The sequence below is a fragment of the Poeciliopsis prolifica genome, unplaced genomic scaffold (genome assembly GCF_027474105.1).
Source record: "Poeciliopsis prolifica strain line A6 unplaced genomic scaffold, Auburn_PproV2 SCAFFOLD008, whole genome shotgun sequence".
Taxonomy (NCBI): domain Eukaryota; kingdom Metazoa; phylum Chordata; class Actinopteri; order Cyprinodontiformes; family Poeciliidae; genus Poeciliopsis; species Poeciliopsis prolifica.
Window position 1 is genome coordinate 6853615 of NW_026562383.1, and position 22557 is coordinate 6876171.

Sequence of the window (22557 nt, forward strand, 5' to 3'; positions counted from 1 at the left end):
AATATATTTGGATTTGACTCAAAAGTCGTTTTATCTGCTGGATTTTATCCGCAGCCGAAATGAACCCACCTCAGACATGGTTAATGGTTGTCCACACGGGGGCAGCAAAGAACCAGACTGTGAAAGCAGAGCTGAGCCTAAGAAAGAGTTATGCAAATAATAATAAAAGAAAGTAAGAAAAGTATAATGTTTTTAAAAAATTAGTTTTAAAACTATATGTCAATTACTTTTATTATATACAATTATTCAGACAGAAACTTATTTAAAATAGAAGAGCGGAATGAAAAAAAAATGTAACCATTCAAAACAGGCGGTCGCAATTATTTTTATTTTATTTTATTCAATAACTTAAGTGACCTGTCGGTGTGTGGACACATGAACCCCGAAATAAATGAACTACAAAACGTTCAAGAGTCAAGCTAGCGCGTTTTGGCCCCTAAAGGACGCCGTAGCTGAGGACACGCTCGTGACATAGCGGTGTGAGATCTCTGCTTCTGAGAGGTAAATCCTTTGTTTTCTGCACAGTTATCGGTCCGCCTATGTTTATGTGGTCAGATGCATTTAGTTCAAGTGTAGAGTTACCGAACGGCCCCTGGCAGACTAATAAAAACCTCTGAAAATCATTTAAAAAAACAAGTTAGTTTCCAGGGAGCAAAGTTCTACATTACACAATCAAAGGCAGGAAAATGAGAACATGGGAAAATGTTAAAAAGTCGCATGTGAGCATATTTCTTTATCAAACACATATTTGTGTGTGTCTAAACAAAGACTCCTCCTCGATTGTACTCGAAGCAGCCGTGCGTAATAATTAAATTGCGCGCAAGGTCTCCAGTTCTACCAGTATGGAAGGGGGGACCCTTTCGGACCTGTGCAGCCCCGCTTTGGTGGTGGACGTGGACAAAGTGAAGAGGAACGCGCAGAGGATGATGGAGCGCTGCCATCGGCTGGGAGTCCAACTTCGGCCCCACATGAAGACCCACAAAACCCTGTATGGAAGCGCGCTGACTGACACTGATGAAGCCGACGTTTCCATCAGGGACGCTATAATGTGTGTGTGTGTGTGTGTGTGTGTGTGTGTGTGTGTGTGTGTGTGTGTGTGTGTGTGTGTGTGTGTGTGTGTGTGTGGGGCAGTGAGTGTGCTGACATCATGACAGGTGGATCCCGGAGGTGCATTGTGGTTTCCACCCTGGCAGAGGCCACTTTCTATGCTGACCATGGCTTTGATGACATCCTCTATGCCTACTCTCTTCCCTTTGACAAGGTACTCAACAGTCCGCGCGCCGCTGGACGCGTCATTCCAATGGCGTCCAACACCTGGCATCGGCAAAATAACTATCGCGTCGCCGATAGTTATTATTATCGGCAATGCGATATTTTCACTCCCCTTAATCGCAGTCTGTCATTTTGTTCCCTCCATGGGTTTTAAGCCCACAGCGTCACTTTATGAAAAATGATTTGTGGGTATTGTGAACATTTATAAATATTCATGAATAATCTGAATATTTATGCCTTGAAAAAAAATATATTAGTTTGGGGATTTTTCTTCTTTTAAAATTATTTATTTATTTTGGGCAAAAAAAAAAATCATGAACCAAATGTCAAAAAGTCAAGTCGATCTACTTCCAAAAAGGGACCCAAATTTTACAGCCATAATTACCAAAATATGCCCGAATTGTAACTTTATGCTTGGTGTAAAAAAAAAAAAAAAATGCTAATCAGATCCCTGCTAAAAAGTCAGAATTTTTGGCAAAAAAAAAAAATCTTTCAAATTCTTGTTCAGTAGAGAGGGCCAAATAACTCTGGTTTATGTCAAAGAACATTTGTGTTGTTTGATAGAGTTGAAAAAAATCATAGTTCTTCCCAGTTATGCACTATTGACTGTTGATCTGTCACATATCATTTCAATGAAACATGTTAAATTTTGTGCTTGTAAAATGACAAAATGTGAAACGCTGCTTTGTCACAATAACAAATTTTGCCGGACAATTTAGTGTCCGGCAAGTTATTGCGATAAAAAGCAAATAATATTGTTATTTTGAGACCATTTCCAAGTAACATAAAGGTTAATAGTGCCAAGTACGTGCTGTCAAAGGCTCAGTAAACTTCAGTTTCTAACACATAATTAACTCTGGAAATGGAAAAACACCTTAAATGTCCAAAATAAAGAAAGACAGAGACACAAGAAAAAACAAACAATCATGCAAATGGAAATGATCAAGTCGTTTCAGTTTATTATGCGATTAACTGATTTATTGCTTATTGCGACAGGTTTGGGTGTAAACACTTTTGCAAGTTCCTATGTTGCTGACACCCTTTGCTCCCAAATGCCATACAGAGCCTCTCCAAGAAACACCTGGCTAAACATCTGTGTTTATAGGTAGAGCGCTGTGCCGCTCTGTCAGAGAGATTGGACCTTTTCCAAGTTCTGCTCGACCATCCCGACGCTCTGGAGCGGCTCAGGAAGAGGCCACTGAAAGGCGGCCGGCGGTGGCACGTGTGGCTAAAGCTCGACTGTGGCAACGGGAGAGGTCGGCATGCCGGGACGCAAAAAACAAATCCTTAATATTTAAGCAATATTAAGGAGTTATTTACTTAAAACAATCTCCTATATCTGGCTAAAGAGTGACTTTTGTTTTATTTAAGATATTTGCACTATAAATTAGACCAAAAATGCAGTGAGACAACAGCCCCAGTGCTCCCGATCGTTCGGCGGCTGAGTTTGCTCTCTGCTGCAGCTGGCGTCCTGCACTCGGAGCCCCAGGCGCTCCGACTGGCCCGGGCCATCGCGGAGGCGGACGGCGTGGAGCTGACTGGGGTGTACGCCCACTGTGGGAACACGTACAGCTGCAAAGGGGTGGAGCAGATACAGGCTGTTGCCCAGGAAACCACCAGCTTGACGCTGCAGTTCATGGAAAAGTAAGGCAGGAGTTTCAAAACAAGGTTGAGACTCGTTTGAATTTAGGAAGACTTGAATCCGCAGAGTGACAGCGGTGTGTGTGTGATTGTGTTTGTGTGAGGCTGAATGTCAGAAAAAAGAAAAATATTGAATATTGATAAAAGATTGGCAGAATATTGTTATTTAATGTAGCTATAATAAAAGCTACTTTGACAAAATATTGTTTTTCTTCTTCTCTTCACCTGTCAGACTGAAGGCTGTTGGCATCAGCTGCAAGTCCAGCATCGGCTCCACCCCGTCCTGCAGTCATCCCGTCCCGGACATGGAAAAACTGAGCGAGGTGCATCCCGGAAACTACGTCTTCTACGGTGGGTTAGCTTCATGTCGGTGCATGGTGGCTGTGAAAGCAAACAAACAAAAAACATGGAGGATAAGCTGTTTTTGTTGGGTTTTAGACGCCCAGCAGTCTATGATTGGCTCGTGCCGTCTGGAAGACGTGGCTGTGAGGGTTTTGACGAGGGTCGTAGGACACTGTCCCCATAGAAACCAGCTCCTGATCGACTGCGGATGGACGGGAATCAGGTGGCTTTACGAGATCCTCTTCTGAGCCACTTTCATTTGACGCTGCAAACTAGATCCCTTTTCTGGTGGAAACATGTCCTGAGACTTTCTGACATTGTTCCTCTCAGTTTGGACGGAGCTGGAAAGCTACCCTCTGGATACGCCATGATCGAAGGCCATCCAGACCTCAAGTAAAACCTGTTTCCGCTTTCTTTCTGGCCTAAACCAAAGTGACAGGTTCACTAATTAAATATGTTTTCTTCTAGGTTGTTGTCGATGACTCAAGAGCATGGGAGAGTGGAGCCCATCTCAGGTCCAATGGACTACAGCAAATACCCCATAGGATCTCTGCTCACATTGATCCCCTATCATGTCAGTGTTGTGACTCTGTTGTGACTGATAATCAAGAGTAATTATTTTTATTCATTTTTGTTTATTTTGGTTATTTAATTTCTTATTACTTTTTCACTTTGATTTGTATTGTCAATTGGTTGTTTTTGCTCTTGCATGCCTGATGATGCATTGTTTTTCTTGCTCGTTGTTTTGCTAGAGACTTATTCAAGCCTACTTCCATTATTGTGTTAATCAGGATGGGTTTCTCCTTTTAATAAATACACTTTTGAAGATAAATTTAAACAACAAATTTATCTTCGCCTTGCACTGTCTTCCTGTTTAATTGTGCACTTCTCTCTTTGCAGTCGTGTGCAGCAGCCGCAATGCACCCTGTGTACCATGTGCACTCCGAGAGTCGCCTGCTGGGAAAGTGGACCCCCACCCGAGGGTGGTGAACCTCTGTCCAGACTTGCATTTGAAGAAGCTGGAGATGAGTCAACGTAAAGAAAACTACGATTATGAGAGAGGGAACGTTGCCTCATTCCTTATTACGTAGATAGATTGCAATAATAAAACTAGTAGTGAGTTAACATGGCGAGCAGCAGTGGAAGCCCTGTTCACGACGTGCTGCCTCTAAAAGAGCAGTGGAAATGTTTATTTCCAATAAATCAAAATCAGAACGATTTATAAAAGTAAGTTGTTCTGTGATTTCTTTGTGTGTGTGTTATAACCAGCAACATTTGGTCTTCTATTTGGAGGAACACATTTATTTGTTGCATTTCACTTAAAAGCAGCATGACTTGGTGAATTTGTCAGACAAAAAAATGGATGAGAATTATTTTAATTTGGTAATAAGTAAGCATCCTTCTGTGAGATTTAAAGACTCAATAGACTAACCGAATCCACATTTGGGTGGTTAATATAGATATACAAGCTGCACTTTGAAGTGCAACTTGGGAAATGTAGTTTTCAGTGAAACCAGCGTTCTCATTGGTCACCGCCCGACCTTTCACTTGTCACGTGGTTTAAAATCTTCAGTAGAATGGCGCGAGACCTTGTCACACCGCAGCACAGCTAAAATGTTTATTTGCAGTATAGTTTAGTTTTTCGTCTTAAGTTTAACCAGTTCGCGTCTGTTTAGCAAACTCAAGTAAGTCGCGTTTAGTTGTCCGTTTTCTCTTAAGGAGTTACATTTATGACACAGCAGAGTAAATATGACTTTTCACTGAAACATAGTAGAAACCCCTCGTTAGCGGCTAAACGTAGCCGCTAACGGACAGCTGTTTATAGGAGTTTTAAACAGCGAGCCGCCGCCACCGTGTTGGAGTGTTTTTGTTTGGTTTTATCCTAAAGAATGAGCGTGTTGGAAGTGAAGTTCATCGGGGATGGAGATGTTCTGGAGCACATCGTGGACAAACAGGAGGGTGAGGAGCTCTCTATGCTTTCTGGCAATATAAGGAATATTTAATCAAACTCTTGAACGGCTTGGCAAACTTTTTGAATATGTGGCGGTGTTCACCTAATCCAAAAAGGCTACATAATGCACACATATGACAAGACATGTTGGATTATCTGACCCAATATTTAAACCACTCTTCTTGGCACAACTGGTGCACTTTGTGCAAAATTTTGTGCATTCAGTCCAAGATCAGTTGGCATTTGTGTTTGACATCATCATCCTCATGGAAACAGTTATAAAAGATGATGTGACAGGAAGTATCAAACTATTAGTGGTGGCAGCATTATACTGTGGAGGTGTTTTGCTACCAGTGGTGAAAGACATGATGAATTTCCATGACTTGAACTCAAATCAACAGATTAAATCAACAAATTAAAATCTCAGATTATTTTTCTTTTTCATGCCGGATTTTATTTCGATCTTTTTTATTATTGTTATTTTCTCCCTTTCTTCTCTACAAAATTATTATTCAAAAAGTAGCTTTTATTCCAATCATCTCTTCTTTGAGTTGTGTGACGGGAAATGGGGGGCAAGCTACAATAATTGTTTGAGCCACATTATCAGAAATGAATTCCATTTTATCACAGAAAACATTAAAAGTGAGAAAAACTAAACTGTGTTTTAATGAGAGAAAAGCTTCAATAGATTTATCAGGATTGGATGTGAACAGCTAAGTTTGTGTTCCTTCTTCAAAATGGGCCTTTTAAAATATTAAGTACTATGTGTAAAACTTCTAAAATTTTACTGTTTTCTTCTAACAATACGACTTTATTTTTGTGTAACACTTCATCGTACAGAAGTTATTAAAATAAAAGCTACTTTTTGAAAATATTTTCGGTCATTTGTTACTCCTTTTTTAGCAAAGAAAGTGAGAAAAATTGTAGAGTTGAGCCGAATTCAAAGTCCAAATCAACTGAAGCTGTAAAACATGCTTGTTGAACAAGATGGCCGCCCTGGGCGGGTTGACGTCACTGTGGAAACCCATAAACCAGATTTTTCCAAATGCAAAATTTTCAAAATTCAATTACTTTCGGTAGATCTGTCAGGAAAATGAACAAAAACAGACTTCTGAACTCAACAAAGCTTCCGATTGAGAACTTGGGGACTGTGTTCAAAAAGCCAAGTTGAAAATCCACCAATTCAAACGGGCTGCACCAGTTCTGCCTCTGACCTTTTGTCTGTGTGCGCTGTGCCTCAAAAAGACGTGCAGAGCGACGCCGGCGGCATCCAGAGGATGGTGAAGTTTAAGAGCCTCGCTGGACAAAGGGGACACCAAGAGGATGAGCAGCTGGATCAGGAGGAAAACGGAGTCTACGATCAGCAGGGCTACATCCGATCTCTGGGAACAGAGAATGATGAAGGTAACGCACACAGCTTCTTTACCCAGACTTAATTGGCTCGTCTGATGACGACAGAGGCATAACTAGCTTTGTGTGCAGACTGAACTATCACAGAATTATTACTTTTAGGAACAATTACTATAATTATCATTTCAGGAACAATTACTGAAACGATTCATCAGATAATCGTTTCATCATTAAACATGATGAATCAGTTATTGAAGTAATCTTTGCTGAAAGAACAACACAGTCAGAGCAGTAATTAAGTCAAACTGTGCAACATCTTTTTAGTACCTTTTGCTATCTGTTATTAAACAGTTTGTCCAAAAATAATCAGCGGATCATCTCTGCACTGTATTGGTGAGTTGAGTTGAAACGGCTGAGCTTTTTACATGCCGGAAGTATTCTTTTAGCTGTAGAGACATTCTTTGCTGCAAATGATCAAGCATTCACCAGAGAAATGTTACCGCGTCTCAGGCAAATTGTTTATTTTCTAATTTAAATAAGGAATTGAATTGTTTGTTTGTGTTTTTCTAATATTGTGTTAAAAAAAAAGGCTTAAGTTAAAATCTGCAGAATGTGCTAGTTTTTTGTAATTGACAATCGATGACTAAAATAATAATTAGTTACATCCCTAATATTTAAAAAGAGAAGTATGTTCTCGTTTTGTTCTGCTGAAGATGAGGATGGCCTCTCCGGAGTGGCTGGAGCCTCCATTTTTACCTTCCAGAAAATCAGACGTGGCAGCAGCATGGCCAACACTGGTGAGATCTGCTGGTTTCCACTAAAAGTGATTCCATTTTTATTTTAATGTTTTTGTTGAGCTGGATTTATCACGTTTCGTAACGGACGCTTTGTGTTGTACGGCTTATTGGTGAACGCAGCAAGCGAGCTGGCTCGGACTCCGGGTAAAAGCGTGAGCTTCGGTCCTGCGGAACCCAGCACCCCGACGCGGACAGGCCGACGTGAGTCCAGAACATCGCCCCCTCACATGGGATCAACCAGATCCTGTGTTTATTTTAAGATGATACTTTTTTCTCTCTCTCTCTTTGACTAGACCGCAAAGGCGAAATCAGGACACCACAGAGGGTAGGACCCCAAACTCAAGTCGTAATTTAAAATACGCTTTGAGATTTACCTGGTCTCTTAACCAGCCCTGGTTTATGGTTCTGAAAGCAGATCAAGAAGGTCCAGTTTGTCTCCACAACGCCACACAGGCTCAGAAAGAGACTAACAAGTAAGAACAGCATGTTTTAGTGAAATATTTCATGGAGCCTTCTGAAGGTTTTTTCACAAACACTGACATCTTTCATGATTGCCAGGTGAAATTCAGACTTCAATGTGTTTCATTGATGATTTCTTGTGACCAACCAGCACTAAGTAATGTATAAATGGGACACTCAACAGGAAATAAAAGCTTATTTGTCCCTTCTGAATTACCACCACACATCCTTAAAAAGTCTTAAATTCATGTACATAAAATTAAGGCCTTAAAATGCCTTGAATTTGTCTTTTAAAAAAGTAAATTGTCCTCAACGCCATGAGGTTAATCACAGGTCATTCATAATTTCTCTTCAACTTCCCACTTGTACTCTGTGTTGTGTCTCATCAAATCCCAACAAAATACATTTAAGTTTGCAATTTGAGTAAAAGGATGTGAATCATTTTCGCAAGCATGATATGTAAATGTCCCACCATTTGGATGTTTTCAGCGGCGAGCCTTCAGTCGGACAGCGACAGTGAGCTCTCGCCGTCTGACTCCGAGGAGGATGGAGAGGAAGAGGGGGACGACGACAAGGAAGAGGATTGGCTAAAGGACAAACAGAAAATAAATAAAGAGGAAAAAGAGATCCAGAAAAACCACAGAACTCCTACTAAAGGTTTGTCCGCAGCTCTCTATAAGACTCCTGCCAAGAAAAGCAAGAACGCAACCGAACACGTTAACCAGCCCACCATGACCGAGGAGTACTTTGAGGCTCACGGCAGCTCCAGAGTTCTGACGTCAGACCGGACCCTCGAGCGCCTGCACACCCCTAAACTAGACAGGGTAGGTTGGTCACATTCAGGGTTTTAAAACCTCATAAATGTTTATGGCTGTCGTGCAAACTGATTTTCTGTTTGTATTTTTCCCCAGGAGACTTTGGCTCGTCTTTTAGAAGGTAAACCGTCCTGTTACTCAAAGGAGATCCAGGAGCTGCACAACAAACACAGACAGCACTTCACCAAATGGATGTTACAGTTACAGTAAGTGTGGCTCTCATTTCTGACTCTCATTCTGTTTTTCCTCAAGGTCTGAGTTACTGATTTCTTATTGTATTTACTGTTGTTGTTATTGTTAATCTTATTTTCTATTTATTGTTTTTAAAACTTTAAGAACAATTTGTTGTTGTTGCACCTCAATATTGCGGGACATTAAAATGTTTCTATTTTATTCTAATCTATGATTTGATCGTGATTCTCCGGGGTGACAGTATGGTGGCCAACATTTCTCAGTAGGGTGCCATGGCCCTCCCAATTCACCTATTGGGGGCGCCACTGGTTACACTTTAAATGATTTCGAACAATTTTATAAACAAAATCAGAAAAATGTGGCATCCATTTGTTTTCGGCACGAAAAGATTTTCAGCTGCAATTGCAGCAAATGATTTGTTTTCAAAGGATTGACTTGAGGGAGCTGAATCAAAATGCAAGCCACACCTTTCACATTTTTATTTATAAAAAAACAATTATTCATCATTTCGGTTCCATTTTGCAACACTGTCCTGCTTTGTGTTAGTTTGTCGCCTAAAAGGCTCTGTGTGTGTGTGTGTGTGTGTGTGTGTGTGTGTGTGTGTGTGTGTGTGTGTGTGTGTGTGTGTGTGTGTGTGTGTGTGTGTGTGTGTGTGTGTGTGTGTGTGTGTGTGTGTGTGTGTGCAGGTTGGGATTCAGCGTGCTGGTTTACGGTTTGGGAAGCAAAAAGACTTTGTTGGAAGACTTCCGGGTGTCTCATCTGTCTCAGGAGATCCACGTCGTCGTCAACGGCTTCTTCCCCTCCATCACTCTCAAATCGGTCCGTATGCGAAAGAAGAAGAAAAGACCTTATGACTTGTTTAAAAGTTTAATTACAACATTGTCTCATTTAGATATTAAACTCTTTGACCTGTGAGGTTCTGGAGCACCAGGGAACTTTCAGTACGCCCTCAGATCAGATCCACTTCATCACTCAGACACTCAGAGACAGTAAGGGTGCTTGTTAAAGTGCTTTCCTCTCAAGTCGGACTCAACTCACATTTCCTCCCATGTCACCTACAGGCCCGGATCTCCACATTTACCTGCTGATCCACAACATTGACGGGCCGATGCTGCGAGGAGAGAAGACCCAGAGTGCACTGGGGCAGCTGGCAGCGCTGCCAAACCTGCACTTAGTCGCCTCTATAGACCACATCAACGCCCCATTAGGTGACTCTCTGGAGTTTAGCTAGAAGCATTGATGAATGCGGTTTTCTTACAGAAACATTAAGTGGTTTCTGTAATGTTTCCAGTGTGGGACCAGTTCAAGCAGAGCCAGTTTAACTGGCTGTGGTGGGAGTGTGTGACGTTCCAGCACTACACTGAGGAGACGTCATACGAGAACTCTCTCCTGGTGCAGCAGACGGGCGCGCTGGCTCTGTCCTCCCTCACACACGTGCTGCGCAGCTTGACGCCCAACGCGAGGTGAACTGTTTTAAAGACCTGATGAGTTACTTCTTTGTTGGGTGTTTTCTGTGAAGTGGTGAACGGGGGAATTTATCAGCAAGATAAGTGAGGTTCAACTTAGTTTTGTGCCCCTAAATGTGCATTTGACCTGTTGTTCCAAATTCAAGTCTGGGTTTGCTTCAGATTTCTTCTTATTCAGTAAAGTTTGTCATCGTGCCGCAAATATAGAAAAAGACTAAAAACTCCTGAGAAAGTAGAAAAAGTATAGAAACTGTTCAACTTCTTATTTGCTTTTTGGTTGTGGCAGTGGATGTTTGGACAATTATTCACTCTGGTTTTAGATGCTGTGGAGCTAAAAAGAGTTTCCTCATACTTTCTTACTTTTGAACAGTTCTTGTCTGAAATTGTGTGCCATTGTGTGCAACCATGGCAACAAGACATTGATTTTACAACTTCTTTCAACTTTTGATTAAAACATCAAGCTCATAAATTCTATCAAAACTTGTATTGTTTACGTGAAAGGAATTGACTTATCATATATGATGGAAATTCCCACTAAAGGACAGTTACATTGATAATGTTACTAGAGAAAAATTAATTAATGAATTAAGACTAAAGTCAAGTAGTGATTTCCCAACTTTGGGTGTAAATTAATTGCAAAGGGTAGGTGGAGAGGTTGGGGTAGGACTTTAAGTTTTTTTGTTTATTTTTTTTTATATTTGAGGTTTTAGTTTTGCTCCAATTTGTTGTGAAAAATTTTAAGTGATGGGAAGAAAAAAATCTAATTTTATTTTAACCGATACTTTTATTAGAGTTCATCCACTCGTTCCTTCTCTTTTTGCAGAGGAATCTTCAAGCTGCTGGTGAAATTCCAGCTGGAAAATAAAGACAATCCTTCCTACTCAGGTACGCACTCGGGTTCAAAAGCTCAACGTTGTGGATAGTTTTTTTTTTTTTTTTGGGAGGGGTAATTTTAACCTCACCATTTTGATGATTTAAACATTTCATTATGCCAAGTGCAGGCTTGTCATTCCAAGAATTCTACCAGCGCTGTCGAGAGGCCTTCCTGGTGAACTCTGACCTCACGTTAAGGACTCAGCTGACAGAGTTCAGAGACCACAAGCTGATCCGGACACGCAAGGTTACTTTCCCCAACTTCACTCCTGGAAAAAAAAACTCTGTATTGCGTCCTTAATGTTTTCTTTGTTTGCTTTCCACCAGGGCGCAGATGGAGTAGAATACCTGATCGTTGCTGTGGAAACGCACACGCTGATTGATTTCGTAGAAAACGAGAATGATGACTGAAAGGACACGACTTCCAAATCATGATCTGCAATTTTCCTGCAGTTGACATGAACTGGTTCTGATAGATGGCACTAGTTGATTCAACAGTTGAAGTGTTAGCTCTGAATGCACCGTTGCACTGTGACATCCACATTATGGTTAGATATTCACATTTTTTTCAGTGTTAATCTAAATCATTAAAAGCCACCATGACTTAACTTATTGCTGAACATTATTTTTAATTTGAAAATAGATATGCGCATGAAACAAAACATACATTCTTATGTTCTTGCGAGGCGTGAAGTCGTGCAGCTGGACATTAGAATTCCTTAAGGGCCACAAAAATGCAACGCGGCAGTAAAATGAAATCAGAAACTGTACACGTAAACGAGCAGAAGGTACCGGGAGGCGACGTGTGTGTGGGTTCAGAATCCTGAGATTGGTGCTGGAGGTGGGAAGAGAGGGCAGTGGGGTATCGTTCTGAGTGCATGCTGTGGATATAGTTAGTGCTGGATCTCTGCAGTTTTCTGAGACGACGATCTCGGACCGTCTCCTGAATCCAGTGTGTAGGTCTGCAGCCTGTTCTGCGTGGCGGTGTGCACCACGTGGAGCTCCTCTTCATCCAGGTCCCTCAGCAGAAGCAGGACCGCATCCAGGATGTGGGTCTGGAAAAAAAGCACAGTACCTCACTTTAACAGTGACTTAGTGAGCTTCACTGATCTGGTTAGGATAGGACTATATGTTATACAAAACGTACATTTTTCGCACAAAATTATTCTCTAGTAACAAGACTTTACTTCAGTTCTGGGTTGTTTTAGGGCCTCCTGTCACTTTAAATCCAAATAAGCTGCTGCTTAACTCAAAGTTTATACTCAAAAATGGAAATGACGGCAAACAGATGTGCAATTATACAACTGTACATCTTTGGAAAGCAGAAGTGGAGCCTCCTTCACAACCAACAGGAATGCAAACAGTTTCTGGATGGTAAGTCAACAACAAAACACTTGTCTTTTCTGGCAGAAGTGAAAATCCAGAGATTTCTAAAACGGCTTGTTTTCCAGACACTAAAAGAAAAAAACATTACCAAAAACTGGCTGAATGGTTTTTGTTTACTTTCAGTGCTAGGGTTTTTTTTTTATTTTTTAGAAGCAGTAGGAACCCAAATGGAAGTAAAAGAAATGTGCAAAGTGGATTTTGCGCTGTACGTCCTCTTTAATCTCCCGGGCTCCCGGGGTGCCCCCACATCCATAGAAAGTTGTCAAAATTAAGCCCTTAAAATGTCATAAATTGACTTTTTTTTATTTTTTTTAAAAAAAGCAAGTTGGCTTTAAATATGTTAAAACTCTTAAATTTTGTTGTGGTGTGACTCGCACATTCTCTGTAGTCTTGGTTTGAGTCGCTTCATTGCATTCTGTGACTCGTAGCAGTTGAGGCTACTGCTAATATACTCCTACTAGCTAACAACCAGATATATTAGGAACCATTGGGCTGGTTCCTGCAGTGGAGACAGATGAGGACAAAACAATTAGCTAGCTAAAAAATGCAACCTAGTGATCTGGTGTAAGTGCAAATTTATTGCCAGTTTGGTGGACATCCTTCATCTTCGCTATTAAGTCGCTTCCATATGAATCAAATTTAAGATACAAGTCTTAAATTTGATTCATAATGGTCTTGAATTGGTGAAACAGGTTCCAGTGGGGGTAATGCTTGCAGATGCTACCTTTTTCATTGTTGGTTTCTCCATGGTGGATGGAGAGGAAAGAGAGGAGAATTTGTCTCTGGAGAGAGGCTTCATTCCCAGCTCTTCTCTGATTTTGCTGTCAGAATTTTAAAAAAAGGAATTTCAGAAACGTCTTCATTCGTAAGGGTTAAAACTGCTCTGAAAAGTCACAGGAACCTACTTGGTCTCCTCCATGTTGTAGTTGAGTGGGTCGTTCTCTGTCTCTGCATCGGGAAGGCCGTTGTTGGGAAGCTGGCTGTGGATGTTGCCGGTGGGTGTGCTGACCTCGTCACCTTCCATTAGAGCGAGCGCGACCTCTTCATCGGTTACCACTGAACACACAAAAGGTCAGACGAGGAAAGTGCCTCGCATAAGTGTTTGCAACCTTCGAAACTTCCTTTCACCTCCATTTTGCCACATTACAGATGCAGGTTAAGCAAAAATCTGAAAAGTGTGGCGTGCCACAACTGCCTTCAGGAATTGTTTTTGCCCAACTGGGTGTAATTTACACATGCGTACAAAAAAATGTAAAACAATAACTGCAGAGGAAGGTCGACACAAAAACTTTGTTTTTGTCTTGTTTAACAAAATGTCGAAAAGTACAATGACTGTTTTTACTTTTGCAAGAACTGTACATCCCAAGGATTATGAGAAAATGTCAAAAATAAATTGACATCTAGGCTAGAACTGCCCTCCGCCACAGAGGGACGTCATGTTCCTGTGCGCAGAAACGTGACATAAATCACCTTGATTGTCGAGCTTCTGGAGTCGAGGAAGGCAACGCAGCACGGTGAGCCGATACCGACTCGGATCGGTACCGCAACAGGGGTTCTCGGCCAACCACAGAACTCGGAGGCGCGTCAGCGGACGTAGATGACAGAGCTCTGAGAGCGTAGGAATCATGTTCCTCCTCAGGTACAGTTCACTCAGGGATTGACAGCCAGCCAAGGCAGACAGAGACGCAATGTTGTTCACACTGCAGAGGGAAAAAGCACTGTAGTAAGCAAATCATAATAAATAGTTCTGGACATGTGATGGAAAGAAAATGAAAATGGAGGTGTTCAAAAAGAACTGATCTGTCTGTTACCTTGAATAAATAATTTACAACAAAACAGTAAAAAAAACTTTAAAAAATGACCATGATTTGTTGTTTTTTATGTGACAAGTGACATTCAGAGTGACTTTGGTTGATTCAAGAGAAAAGCCTGGTTCAGAACTTTAACAAGAAGGTTGCAGAGAAAGAAAGCAAAGAGTTAACTTGACCAACCTGAGAGTCAACACTTCAATGCTGGGCATCTGAGAGAATATGGAAATCTGAAACGAGATACAATTCGATGGAGATGATCATTATTTGTTTGAAGTACATAAAGGTCAACATAATTCACTGAGGTGTCCACACAACTTTGCCTACTCACGTCAGTCAGGTTGCATCCCCTGCAAAACAACACAATGTCAGCACAGACTCAACGCATGGAGCCAGTTCATCTTAACCAACACAGGCGTTGACATGTAGGGAATGTGTGAATTAAAAGATGTGATCAGTTCAAGCTCTTACCAGCAGTTTAGTTTCTTCACGCTTTCCAAGTCTGAGGCCTTGGCCTTAGCAAGAACAAGCTTCCGCGTTAGCTTCATTGCCTATCGCCTACACGCCCTGAAAATTAGTAATATTATCAATGAAATGTATATTAACAAACAACACAGGTTGCTTCATGACAGCATCAGCCAAACATCTCAACTCCGCTGCACAGAGAAAAGCTGGCGTCTTTAACATTAGTGCGCATGCGCGTCACCAACAACGCGTCCTTGGTTACTGCGGCTCAAAAGAAAAAAAAAATAGCAATTTTTTTTTCTTTTTTATAAACCCCGCGTGCTATTAAACACCGAAATAAATTATTTTTAAAATAACCCTAGTTTTGAAAATATTTAAAGCGTAAAGTTAGTGTTTGTCTTGTCTAAACACTCAAAATCCCACAATGCCCCTCGAGCAACTTCAGTAAATCGCGCTTGCGCAGTAACCTCTCCCTCTTTGGACCTACGTCTCCGCTGAAACGATGGTGAGCTTAGCCTGCTCCTTTCACAATCTGAATCAATCTTATAATTCTAGTGGTGTAATCACTATTTTTGCCCCTGCTGAAGTTTTGTGGGGATCATGATTTTCCGTCCAGAATATTATTTGTGTTTGTTTGGTGGTTGTATCGACTGTAAACGCGATGTTTTTTCGGACTCATTGACACAGAAATGGCTGCCGCCTTAGCTTTGCTCATCAGACCAGGCCGGCTAGTTACATTATATTGAGCGACAGCTTAGCGTCAGTCCCTAGAAGATAGCGTCCTCGTCTTTTCAGAGGTTCAACAACACATTAAATTAACGCGTTACTGTTTGAAAACAGGTCTGAAATAGTTGGGTTTAAATGAGTGGGGTAGCCCAGTTATGAGAGGCTTCTATCATGTATGTGTAGCTACAGCAGCCCGCTTAGTCCAATTTCAGGGTGCTTTGACTTTTCTGGTCCTAGCATTAAGGTAGTATAAAGTATATTGCAATGTGCCGAACTTGCATGGGATGAACTGAAAACGCGCGTTACTCAATAATCGCAGAAATTGCATAAAACCTGCTTGTCACAGTGAAGATGGTACATTTCTCCCTAACAATCGTTTTGTTTCTTGTCGCCCCCCCTACAGGCCAAGCGCACCAAGAAGGTGGGGATAGTTGGTAAATATGGCACGCGTTACGGCGCGTCGCTGAGGAAGATGGTGAAGAAGATTGAAATCTCTCAGCATGCTAAATATACTTGCTCTTTCTGTGGAAAGGTGAGTGTGAACGTCTGGGGGGTTGTCAACAGAGCAAACGCCTCTGGGACGGCATTGGTATAAATTGTACGGAAACAAAATGAGGATGTTGCACTTGGAGAACTTGAAAACATTCCTGTGCTCTTTATCCACAGACCAAGATGAAGAGGAGGGCCGTCGGCATCTGGCACTGTGGGTCCTGCAGGAAGACTGTGGCTGGTGGTGCCTGGACATACAAGTATGCAGCTTCTCTCTCCCTGCTCTTTGCACGTCTTAACTCGAGTGTCATTGGTTGGAACCTCACAGATGGTTATTAAAAGAGATAATGTTTGGATTTATTGGTCAAGGATGGAAGGGAACCTCTTTTTTATTATTGCTAGAGAAGTAAATGCATTTGAACTTTAAAGCCACGACAATATCACACGTGTTGTTCATATTCCTCATATGAAGGGCGATAAGTTGTTATTCACACGCCGTCCTCAATTCTGACCGCATGCGCAGAAAGCACGCCAAGCCTGGGATTTAGCTGGTTGGACTTGTGTGATGTCAACGACAAAATGATCCTTATAGAGTGATTATGTTGTTAAAAAACAACAACAAACAAACAGGATTGTAGGGCTGAGTGATGAGTCAATTTTTGATTATTGGTTTTTGCATGTTTCATTTTTGGAACATTAGGAATTTTTTTTCATTTTTACCAATGAACGCCTTGTTCACTATAAGAGTAATGATGGTTTTCTGCCCAAAGCCACCATCTTGTTTGACAAGCGTTTTTTACAACTTATATCTGTATCGACTATAAAATCAGGTCAACTCTACAGTGGAATATTAGGGCCAGAATGATATTTTTGCTATTTTTAATTTAATGACGAGAATAAAGTCATACTATTGCAAGAATATCGTCGTGCAACCATAGTTAAAATAATCTGAGAAATCCAAAATTAACATGAGAAATGTTGAGCATCTTACGAAGTTATACTTTGGCATACCTTTTCCCATATCATATATATTTATATATATACTCATCTCAACCAGATATCAAATTAATATCAGAACAGGGCGTAATTTTGCAAATGAGTGTATTTCTAAGAAAACTACACTGACTGAGTTGCTCGCATAAATCCTAATAATTCAAAGTTTTATTTTCTCATTAAAACAACTTTTTTTTTGTCCAACTTTTTCTGCTTGTATTCTCGTCGTTAAAAATTCTCACAGAAGGAATGATGGAAATAAAAGCTAGTTTTTGAAAATATTTAGTCATTTGTAATTTTATAGTTTTTAGGGGTAAAAAGTGAGAAGAAAAATGAATTACAATCAGATCTGGTGTGGAAATGGTGTAAAAAAATTCTCTTGATATTTATTTTTTCCAATCCAACTTTAGTTGATTGGTTTTGTTTTTGCTGTTTGGTATCTTAATCATTGAAAATTCACCCATTTGTTTCCATAGCTCGCAGTTTGTACCCTTACGTCATCTTTTTTAAAATTATTTATTTGTGTCACACATAACTTCAACTCCTTGTGGATTAATTTTAAATCAGCTGTTGCCAAAACAATATTCCCAAACTGGGTATAAATTAAACTGTGGTGGGTACAAAATGTCCAAAATATAACAGTTTTTACAGCGAAACTGTAAAAAATATCTACAAGAGACACATCAGCGTGTCTTTACACTGATGGACAATAACTGGATGCTGAAGGTGTTCAGCGTTTCTAATATTTGTCATTTCTGTTTCCTGCAGCACAACGTCTGCTGTCACAGTTAAGTCTGCAATCAGGAGACTGAAGGAACTGAAGGACCAGTAAACCAGAGCACTGCTGCTGGATTTGGGACTTTGTTTTCTATTATTTCAGCCGAACTAGACATGGCCTCAACATCGAAAAATAAAAGTCTGGAGCGGAGATCCTTGTGTCTTTGTAATGTTTGTGTTCTAAAGAAAAACTTGTGGTGGCGCTTCACTGATTGGTTATTAAGAAGAAGTGTGTCAGCACAGCAGATTTCAAATTGAAAAGTTGTCATTTGAATTTTCTTGATTGAAATGAAGGACGGTTTAGTCTTCAGTCGTCTTTTTTTAACCACTAATGTTGGTGTAATTATGATCCTAGCAGCTGAACTGCTCAGGCTTCTGGGTCAATTTAAAATCTCACATTCAAATGGTAAAATCAGTAAAGACCATCTGTGGTTCAGTTGTATTTTTTCCAAGAGATTATCTTATGCCATCTTGACAAAGTGTCATTTGTAACAAATATATAATAAGTCATGTCTTTAAAAGTTAGATTCTGCAGGTTTAAGGGGTTCCCAGTGTAGGGAATTTGTAGTGGCTGCTTATTTGTTTCAATGTAAAGCCACTGTATTCAACAAGCTTCAGTTTCTTTTGTTAGCTGGGCTCTGAGCTGATGCGTTCCTGTCCCACGATATGCTCTTTTTGCACATCTTAGTGAATCAAACTTATAAAATCCACACAAAGTCTGACGACCGACGACCTTTGCTTCAGTTCAACTGACCAGCAGACCTGGTCAGATTTACCGATTCTGATGTTGGGAAAATGTTGATTGTGCTATTTTTCTCTTTTCACACACTTTGGTGACCTGCTTGCCAAACGGCATTTAAATCGTGACACTATTAGCTCGCTGTGCTTCATTTCGTAAGACCAAAACAATGTTCATTCAGTTTAAAACTTCATCCGAAGCCAATAAACGTCTTCAAAACCACATGGGTGGTGACGGAGTGCGTCCGGACGGGGGCGCTGTTACTCGGGGAAGAGCTGTCACTCCGAGTAGAAACCAACATGGCGGCCTCCAGTGTTTTCCGACCGGGCTTGTTCAACAGCAAAGTAGCGATAGTGACCGGCGGAGGAACCGGGATCGGTAAAGCCATCTCTGCGGAGCTGCTGGAGCTGGGTGAGACTAGTTCTGTTAAAAAAAAGTTAATTTTCTTTTAACAAACTCGGCTGATGTTTCCATACCTGTCTGGCGACCAGCTACAGATACATGTCTTTGGGTAATAATTAACCTTCAATGTACCCTATCAGTCTAAGTAAGCACGTGCGGTGCGATTGTTACGAAACACCTTTAACAGTCAGTTAAATATGACCGTTTGTATTTACAGTCATATTTAGCAGAAGAAGAGCAAATAAAGGTTAGATTCAGAGGCAGATGTACATAAACACAAGGACTTGTCATTACCTCGTTGTATCTTGCTGGTCATCAGCTTCACGTCATCGTGTCTCTCGTGACCTCTCTGACCTCCTGCTGCTGCTCTGCCTGCAGGCTGCAGCGTGGTGATCTCCAGCAGGAAGGCAGAGAGGCTGGAGGCAGCGGCTCAGGAGATGAGGCAGAGGATCCCCCCCAGCAGCCCCGCCAGTGTCACCACGGTTCCCTGTAACATCCGCAGCGAGGAGGAGGCAAGAGAACATGTTCAGACCTCGCTGCATGCCCCAGTGACTGCTTTACAGGATGCAACTGGACTGTTGCATCTTGCTTTTCTGTGACAGGTGAAGGCTCTTGTGTCTTCCGTGCTGAAGCGGTATGGTAGGATCGACTACCTGGTGAACAACGGAGGGGGTCAGTTCAGCAGCCCAGTGGATAAAATAGCCTCCAAAGGCTGGAAGGCTGTGATAGACACCAACCTGACTGGAACCTTTTACTGCTGCAAGGAGGGTAAGTTCAAGTCGGGCACCTACAGGATAAATGTTATTGGAATTGTATGTCATCGGGGTGCACTGATGAACTGGCTCAATTTCCTTAACTTTGGAAGATTTGTGATCAGCCGATACTTGCATGTGAAAATGAGCTTAAACACAGATTTTATCTACCTCTGGAAACGTTCACAAATCAGTCAGGGTCCTCTTTTACTCTCCCATGAGAGAAGTTTGACTGACAAACCACAAGATAATGCCTGCAAGTTTGCAGTTGTCAATAGGCACCTCACTGTTGCCAACTAATCAACTGTCTTGCTATATTTAGCAACATTCGAGAAGAAAAAAAAAATCAGTATTGGTCAAAATCGGAATCACAGGTCAGACTTTTTAAAGATCTTTAATTGGCGATTGTCCAGAAAACTGCAATTGGTGCACCGTAGCTCCAATTATCAGAATAATCGGATCAAATAAAACTTAACATTTTCCAGATGTTAAGTTTGGATGTAATCTTATTCATCTTTGTACAAGATTAGAAAGCCAAATGCAAATAATTCAGATCCTGTTGATTATTTTTTGGATTACATGATTAACAGTTGGTTAGTAAAAGGTGCTTAATATGAGATTTTTGATTTAGGTACAGAATTTGAACCAGGTGAAGAAAACTATGTCACTTGAAGAGCTCTATGTAGCACATTTAGACAAAGCAGATTTTTTCTTATTTTAAATGCAAAATGTATATATTTTTTGTACAGTTTTAGTTTAATCTTGCTCTTTTATTTTTAAAGTTTTTACACTCCATTTAACAATTGATTGTTTACTAAATTAGTTGACGGTTATTTCAAAAATCAATTTATCCCGATTTATTCAGCTAATCATTTCAGCTCTTACTGTGACAGACCATGATAGAGTAGAGGGCAATTGCAGCAAAGTAGATGAATAATTATAGATTTTTGAAGTCTGACAGGCACGACAAACATTTGTTTTATTGTGGAAACGTTCAGGGCATACAAACACTTGTGTCAAGACACTGAGTTCTCTACATGATCACCCCCTGTCCTTTCTCTCAGTCTACACAGCCTGGATGAAGCAGCAAGGAGGAGTGATCGTCAACATCATCGCTGACATGTGGAAAGGCTTCCCAGGCATGGCGTAAGACGCGTTCACCAGCAAACTGACTAATGATGTGAAAGGTTTCTGCACACTTCCTGTCACGTCCTGCCGTTGCCTCTCGCTGACAGGCACACAGGAGCAGCGAGGTCAGCTGTGGATAACCTAACCAAGACGATGGCCGTCGAGTGGGCGTCCTCGGGAGTCCGAGTCAACGCTGTGGCACCTGTACGTGAAGCTACGAGCTGATCGGAGTCTATGTTTTTGTGCTGCAGTGACTGGGGTATTTGTTTGGTTTAAGGGAACTATCTTCTCCAAAACTGCGATGGAGAACTATAAGGAGCTTGGACCGCACCTCTTCAAGATGTCCGTCCCATTCAGCCCTGCAAAGAGACTCGGAGTGCCAGAAGAGGTGTGTGCTTTTTAAAATATATAAATATATTGCTATGGGAAAGACATGTGTCAAAGATTGTGTTGGAATGCACAAATAGTCCAATAAAACTACTAATTGAAGACAAAAATTTTTATCAGCCCAGACGCTTGTATTATAACTCATGTTATAAAAATACCCACGCCATAATGTATTTAAATAAATTTGCAGGAATATTTAACTATAAAACCTTTAAAGCCACAAAACTCCACTTTTTGTCGCTCAGATCTCCTCTGCTGTTTGTTTCCTGCTGTCTCCTGGTGCCTCGTACATCTCTGGGGCAACCCTGAGAGTGGATGCAGGACAAAGCCTTTACCACTCCCTGTGGGAGATACCCGGTATGTGCAGCCCGTCATTGCAGCCACGCTTAGATTGTCGACCTTCTAAGGTTGTTTGTACACGATGCACTTTAGAGTGAGCTGATTGTTTCTGTGTGTTTTTTTGTGCAGAGCACAGCTCGTGGCCTGACGCTCCACCGGGGGAAAACCTGGACGCTCTGAAGGAACTGCTCAAGACACAAAGCAAACTTTAACACATTCCACAACATGCAAACAGCTAATGTTTAGATGGCAAGTACCTCAGAAGTACAGCCACAATGGTAAAACACCAGACCCTTAAGGATCGAACCTAATGTATATATTTGTGGAATGGGAAAATTGTGGGCAAATTTTTATATAATTAAGTAGCAATATGAGTGCAACGTTTTTTGGGAAAGATGGCAATAAGATTTGAAATGTGCTTAAAAATATTTTAATTACCATTTTCAGCTATTTTAAAGGTAATGCCATACTTCTTTTTAATTAACACACAAGTGCTTTACAAATGGGAGTTAAAAAGTGCTAAACACTAAGAGTTTGGAAAATGTAAAGAATAAAATATGGGTAGTCTGCACTTTTACCTGAGATTAAAAATAGTAATGTAATCTGTTATGTAAGTATTTTAGTATTTTTATGGTCTAGATAAGTATGGGAAGAGGTAGGAAAAGTGTATTCATACATCCATCAATTATATAAATTTCATCCATATTTCAGCTTGACCTCGTCATCAATTTTTGTTAGTTGGATTGTTATGGTATATTTACACATGGTATATTTACACATGGCAGTGAAAGCTAACTATATGGAGGGATTTTAAATATGTCATATAGTCACAATATACAAGAAAATCTGTATTTATGTGTTAAATCATGAATCGTAAGAATTGTACTTCTCATTTTATCCTAAACAAGAATAGTGGATACGTGGACATAAGTCTCTGTAGAGATGCTACGTTGGTAACCAAGTAACATCAATACATTTTTGGTGGAGTATACTCTAATAAAGGTCAAA

The 22557-nt window shown here is 40.8% G+C and overlaps 5 protein-coding genes across 10 annotated transcripts; 4 read left to right on the top strand and 1 right to left on the bottom strand.

The window, feature by feature from the left end:
- The first annotated feature begins 447 nt into the window (after window positions 1-447).
- On the top strand, window positions 448-4486 carry zgc:162816 (uncharacterized protein LOC571260 homolog). 5 transcript variants are annotated; one of them, XM_055032836.1, is made up of 10 exons: window positions 448-501; window positions 769-988; window positions 1132-1261; window positions 2378-2528; window positions 2736-2916; window positions 3146-3264; window positions 3352-3478; window positions 3586-3648; window positions 3724-3866; window positions 4156-4486. In XM_055032836.1, exons 2-9 carry the CDS (start codon window positions 843-845, stop codon window positions 3851-3853), a joined length of 1047 nt encoding a protein of 348 aa, XP_054888811.1. In that variant the 5' UTR covers window positions 448-501; window positions 769-842; the 3' UTR covers window positions 3854-3866; window positions 4156-4486. The 5 variants fall into 5 exon arrangements, with proteins under 5 accessions (XP_054888811.1, XP_054888806.1, XP_054888807.1 ...); XM_055032831.1 differs by having other exon boundaries at window positions 3724-3829; XM_055032832.1 differs by having other exon boundaries at window positions 796-988; window positions 3724-3829.
- A 351-nt stretch (window positions 4487-4837) lies between these two features.
- orc2 (origin recognition complex, subunit 2) lies at window positions 4838-11766 on the top strand. Of its 2 annotated transcripts, none has more exons than XM_055032829.1 (15): window positions 4838-5214; window positions 6452-6610; window positions 7270-7353; window positions 7474-7554; window positions 7647-7678; window positions 7766-7826; window positions 8302-8636; window positions 8724-8833; window positions 9506-9638; window positions 9712-9808; window positions 9881-10027; window positions 10111-10282; window positions 11109-11170; window positions 11287-11405; window positions 11486-11766. In XM_055032829.1, the coding sequence occupies exons 1-15, from the start codon at window positions 5145-5147 to the stop codon at window positions 11567-11569; spliced, it is 1746 nt and encodes a 581-aa protein (XP_054888804.1). In that variant the 5' UTR covers window positions 4838-5144; the 3' UTR covers window positions 11570-11766. The 2 variants fall into 2 exon arrangements, with proteins under 2 accessions (XP_054888804.1, XP_054888805.1); XM_055032830.1 differs by having other exon boundaries at window positions 7769-7826.
- A 99-nt stretch (window positions 11767-11865) lies between these two features.
- Window positions 11866-15026, bottom strand: cfap410 (cilia and flagella associated protein 410). Its single transcript, XM_055032837.1, has 7 exons — window positions 14824-15026; window positions 14684-14702; window positions 14536-14582; window positions 14015-14244; window positions 13450-13600; window positions 13269-13365; window positions 11866-12213 (listed from the first exon to the last, which is right to left on the bottom strand). The coding sequence occupies exons 1-7, from the start codon at window positions 14898-14900 to the stop codon at window positions 12052-12054; spliced, it is 783 nt and encodes a 260-aa protein (XP_054888812.1). The 5' UTR covers window positions 14901-15026; the 3' UTR covers window positions 11866-12051.
- A 230-nt stretch (window positions 15027-15256) lies between these two features.
- Window positions 15257-17955, top strand: rpl37a (ribosomal protein L37a). The gene is made up of 4 exons (XM_055033168.1): window positions 15257-15322; window positions 15947-16075; window positions 16210-16292; window positions 17794-17955. The coding sequence occupies exons 1-4, from the start codon at window positions 15320-15322 to the stop codon at window positions 17855-17857; spliced, it is 279 nt and encodes a 92-aa protein (XP_054889143.1). The 5' UTR covers window positions 15257-15319; the 3' UTR covers window positions 17858-17955.
- An 850-nt stretch (window positions 17956-18805) lies between these two features.
- On the top strand, window positions 18806-22259 carry pecr (peroxisomal trans-2-enoyl-CoA reductase). Its single transcript, XM_055033164.1, has 8 exons — window positions 18806-18952; window positions 19322-19455; window positions 19546-19711; window positions 20760-20841; window positions 20931-21027; window positions 21101-21211; window positions 21456-21567; window positions 21679-22259. The coding sequence occupies exons 1-8, from the start codon at window positions 18841-18843 to the stop codon at window positions 21759-21761; spliced, it is 897 nt and encodes a 298-aa protein (XP_054889139.1). The 5' UTR covers window positions 18806-18840; the 3' UTR covers window positions 21762-22259.
- The last annotated feature ends 298 nt before the right edge of the window (window positions 22260-22557 follow it).

What these genes read in the sequence shown, in the direction of transcription:
- pecr (XM_055033164.1), top strand. Translation starts at nt 18,841, where the DNA reads ATGGCGGCCTCCAGTGTTTTCCGACCGGGCTTGTTCAACAGCAAAGTA. An exon ending in AAAGGCTTCCCAGGCATGGC is followed by an intron (nt 20,842 to 20,930) that starts GTAAGACGCGTT and finishes TCTCGCTGACAG; the next exon opens with GCACACAGGAGCAGCGAGGT. An exon ending in GAGTCAACGCTGTGGCACCT is followed by an intron (nt 21,028 to 21,100) that starts GTACGTGAAGCT and finishes GTTTGGTTTAAG; the next exon opens with GGAACTATCTTCTCCAAAAC.
- cfap410 (XM_055032837.1), bottom strand. Translation starts at nt 14,900, where the DNA reads ATGAAGCTAACGCGGAAGCTTGTTCTTGCTAAGGCCAAGGCCTCAGAC. An exon ending in CCAGAAGCTCGACAATCAAG is followed by an intron (nt 13,601 to 14,014) that starts GTGATTTATGTC and finishes TTGTGTGTTCAG; the next exon opens with TGGTAACCGATGAAGAGGTC. An exon ending in AGAAACCAACAATGAAAAAG is followed by an intron (nt 12,214 to 13,268) that starts GTAGCATCTGCA and finishes CTTTTTTTCCAG; the next exon opens with ACCCACATCCTGGATGCGGT.
- zgc:162816 (XM_055032831.1), top strand. Translation starts at nt 843, where the DNA reads ATGGAAGGGGGGACCCTTTCGGACCTGTGCAGCCCCGCTTTGGTGGTG. An exon ending in TGCGGATGGACGGGAATCAG is followed by an intron (nt 3,479 to 3,585) that starts GTGGCTTTACGA and finishes TGTTCCTCTCAG; the next exon opens with TTTGGACGGAGCTGGAAAGC. An exon ending in GAAGGCCATCCAGACCTCAA is followed by an intron (nt 3,649 to 3,723) that starts GTAAAACCTGTT and finishes GTTTTCTTCTAG; the next exon opens with GTTGTTGTCGATGACTCAAG.
- orc2 (XM_055032829.1), top strand. Translation starts at nt 5,145, where the DNA reads ATGAGCGTGTTGGAAGTGAAGTTCATCGGGGATGGAGATGTTCTGGAG. An exon ending in CATCGTGGACAAACAGGAGG is followed by an intron (nt 5,215 to 6,451) that starts GTGAGGAGCTCT and finishes TGCCTCAAAAAG; the next exon opens with ACGTGCAGAGCGACGCCGGC. An exon ending in AGCTGATCCGGACACGCAAG is followed by an intron (nt 11,406 to 11,485) that starts GTTACTTTCCCC and finishes GCTTTCCACCAG; the next exon opens with GGCGCAGATGGAGTAGAATA.
- rpl37a (XM_055033168.1), top strand. An exon ending in CTTGCTCTTTCTGTGGAAAG is followed by an intron (nt 16,076 to 16,209) that starts GTGAGTGTGAAC and finishes CTTTATCCACAG; the next exon opens with ACCAAGATGAAGAGGAGGGC. An exon ending in GGTGGTGCCTGGACATACAA is followed by an intron (nt 16,293 to 17,793) that starts GTATGCAGCTTC and finishes TGTTTCCTGCAG; the next exon opens with CACAACGTCTGCTGTCACAG.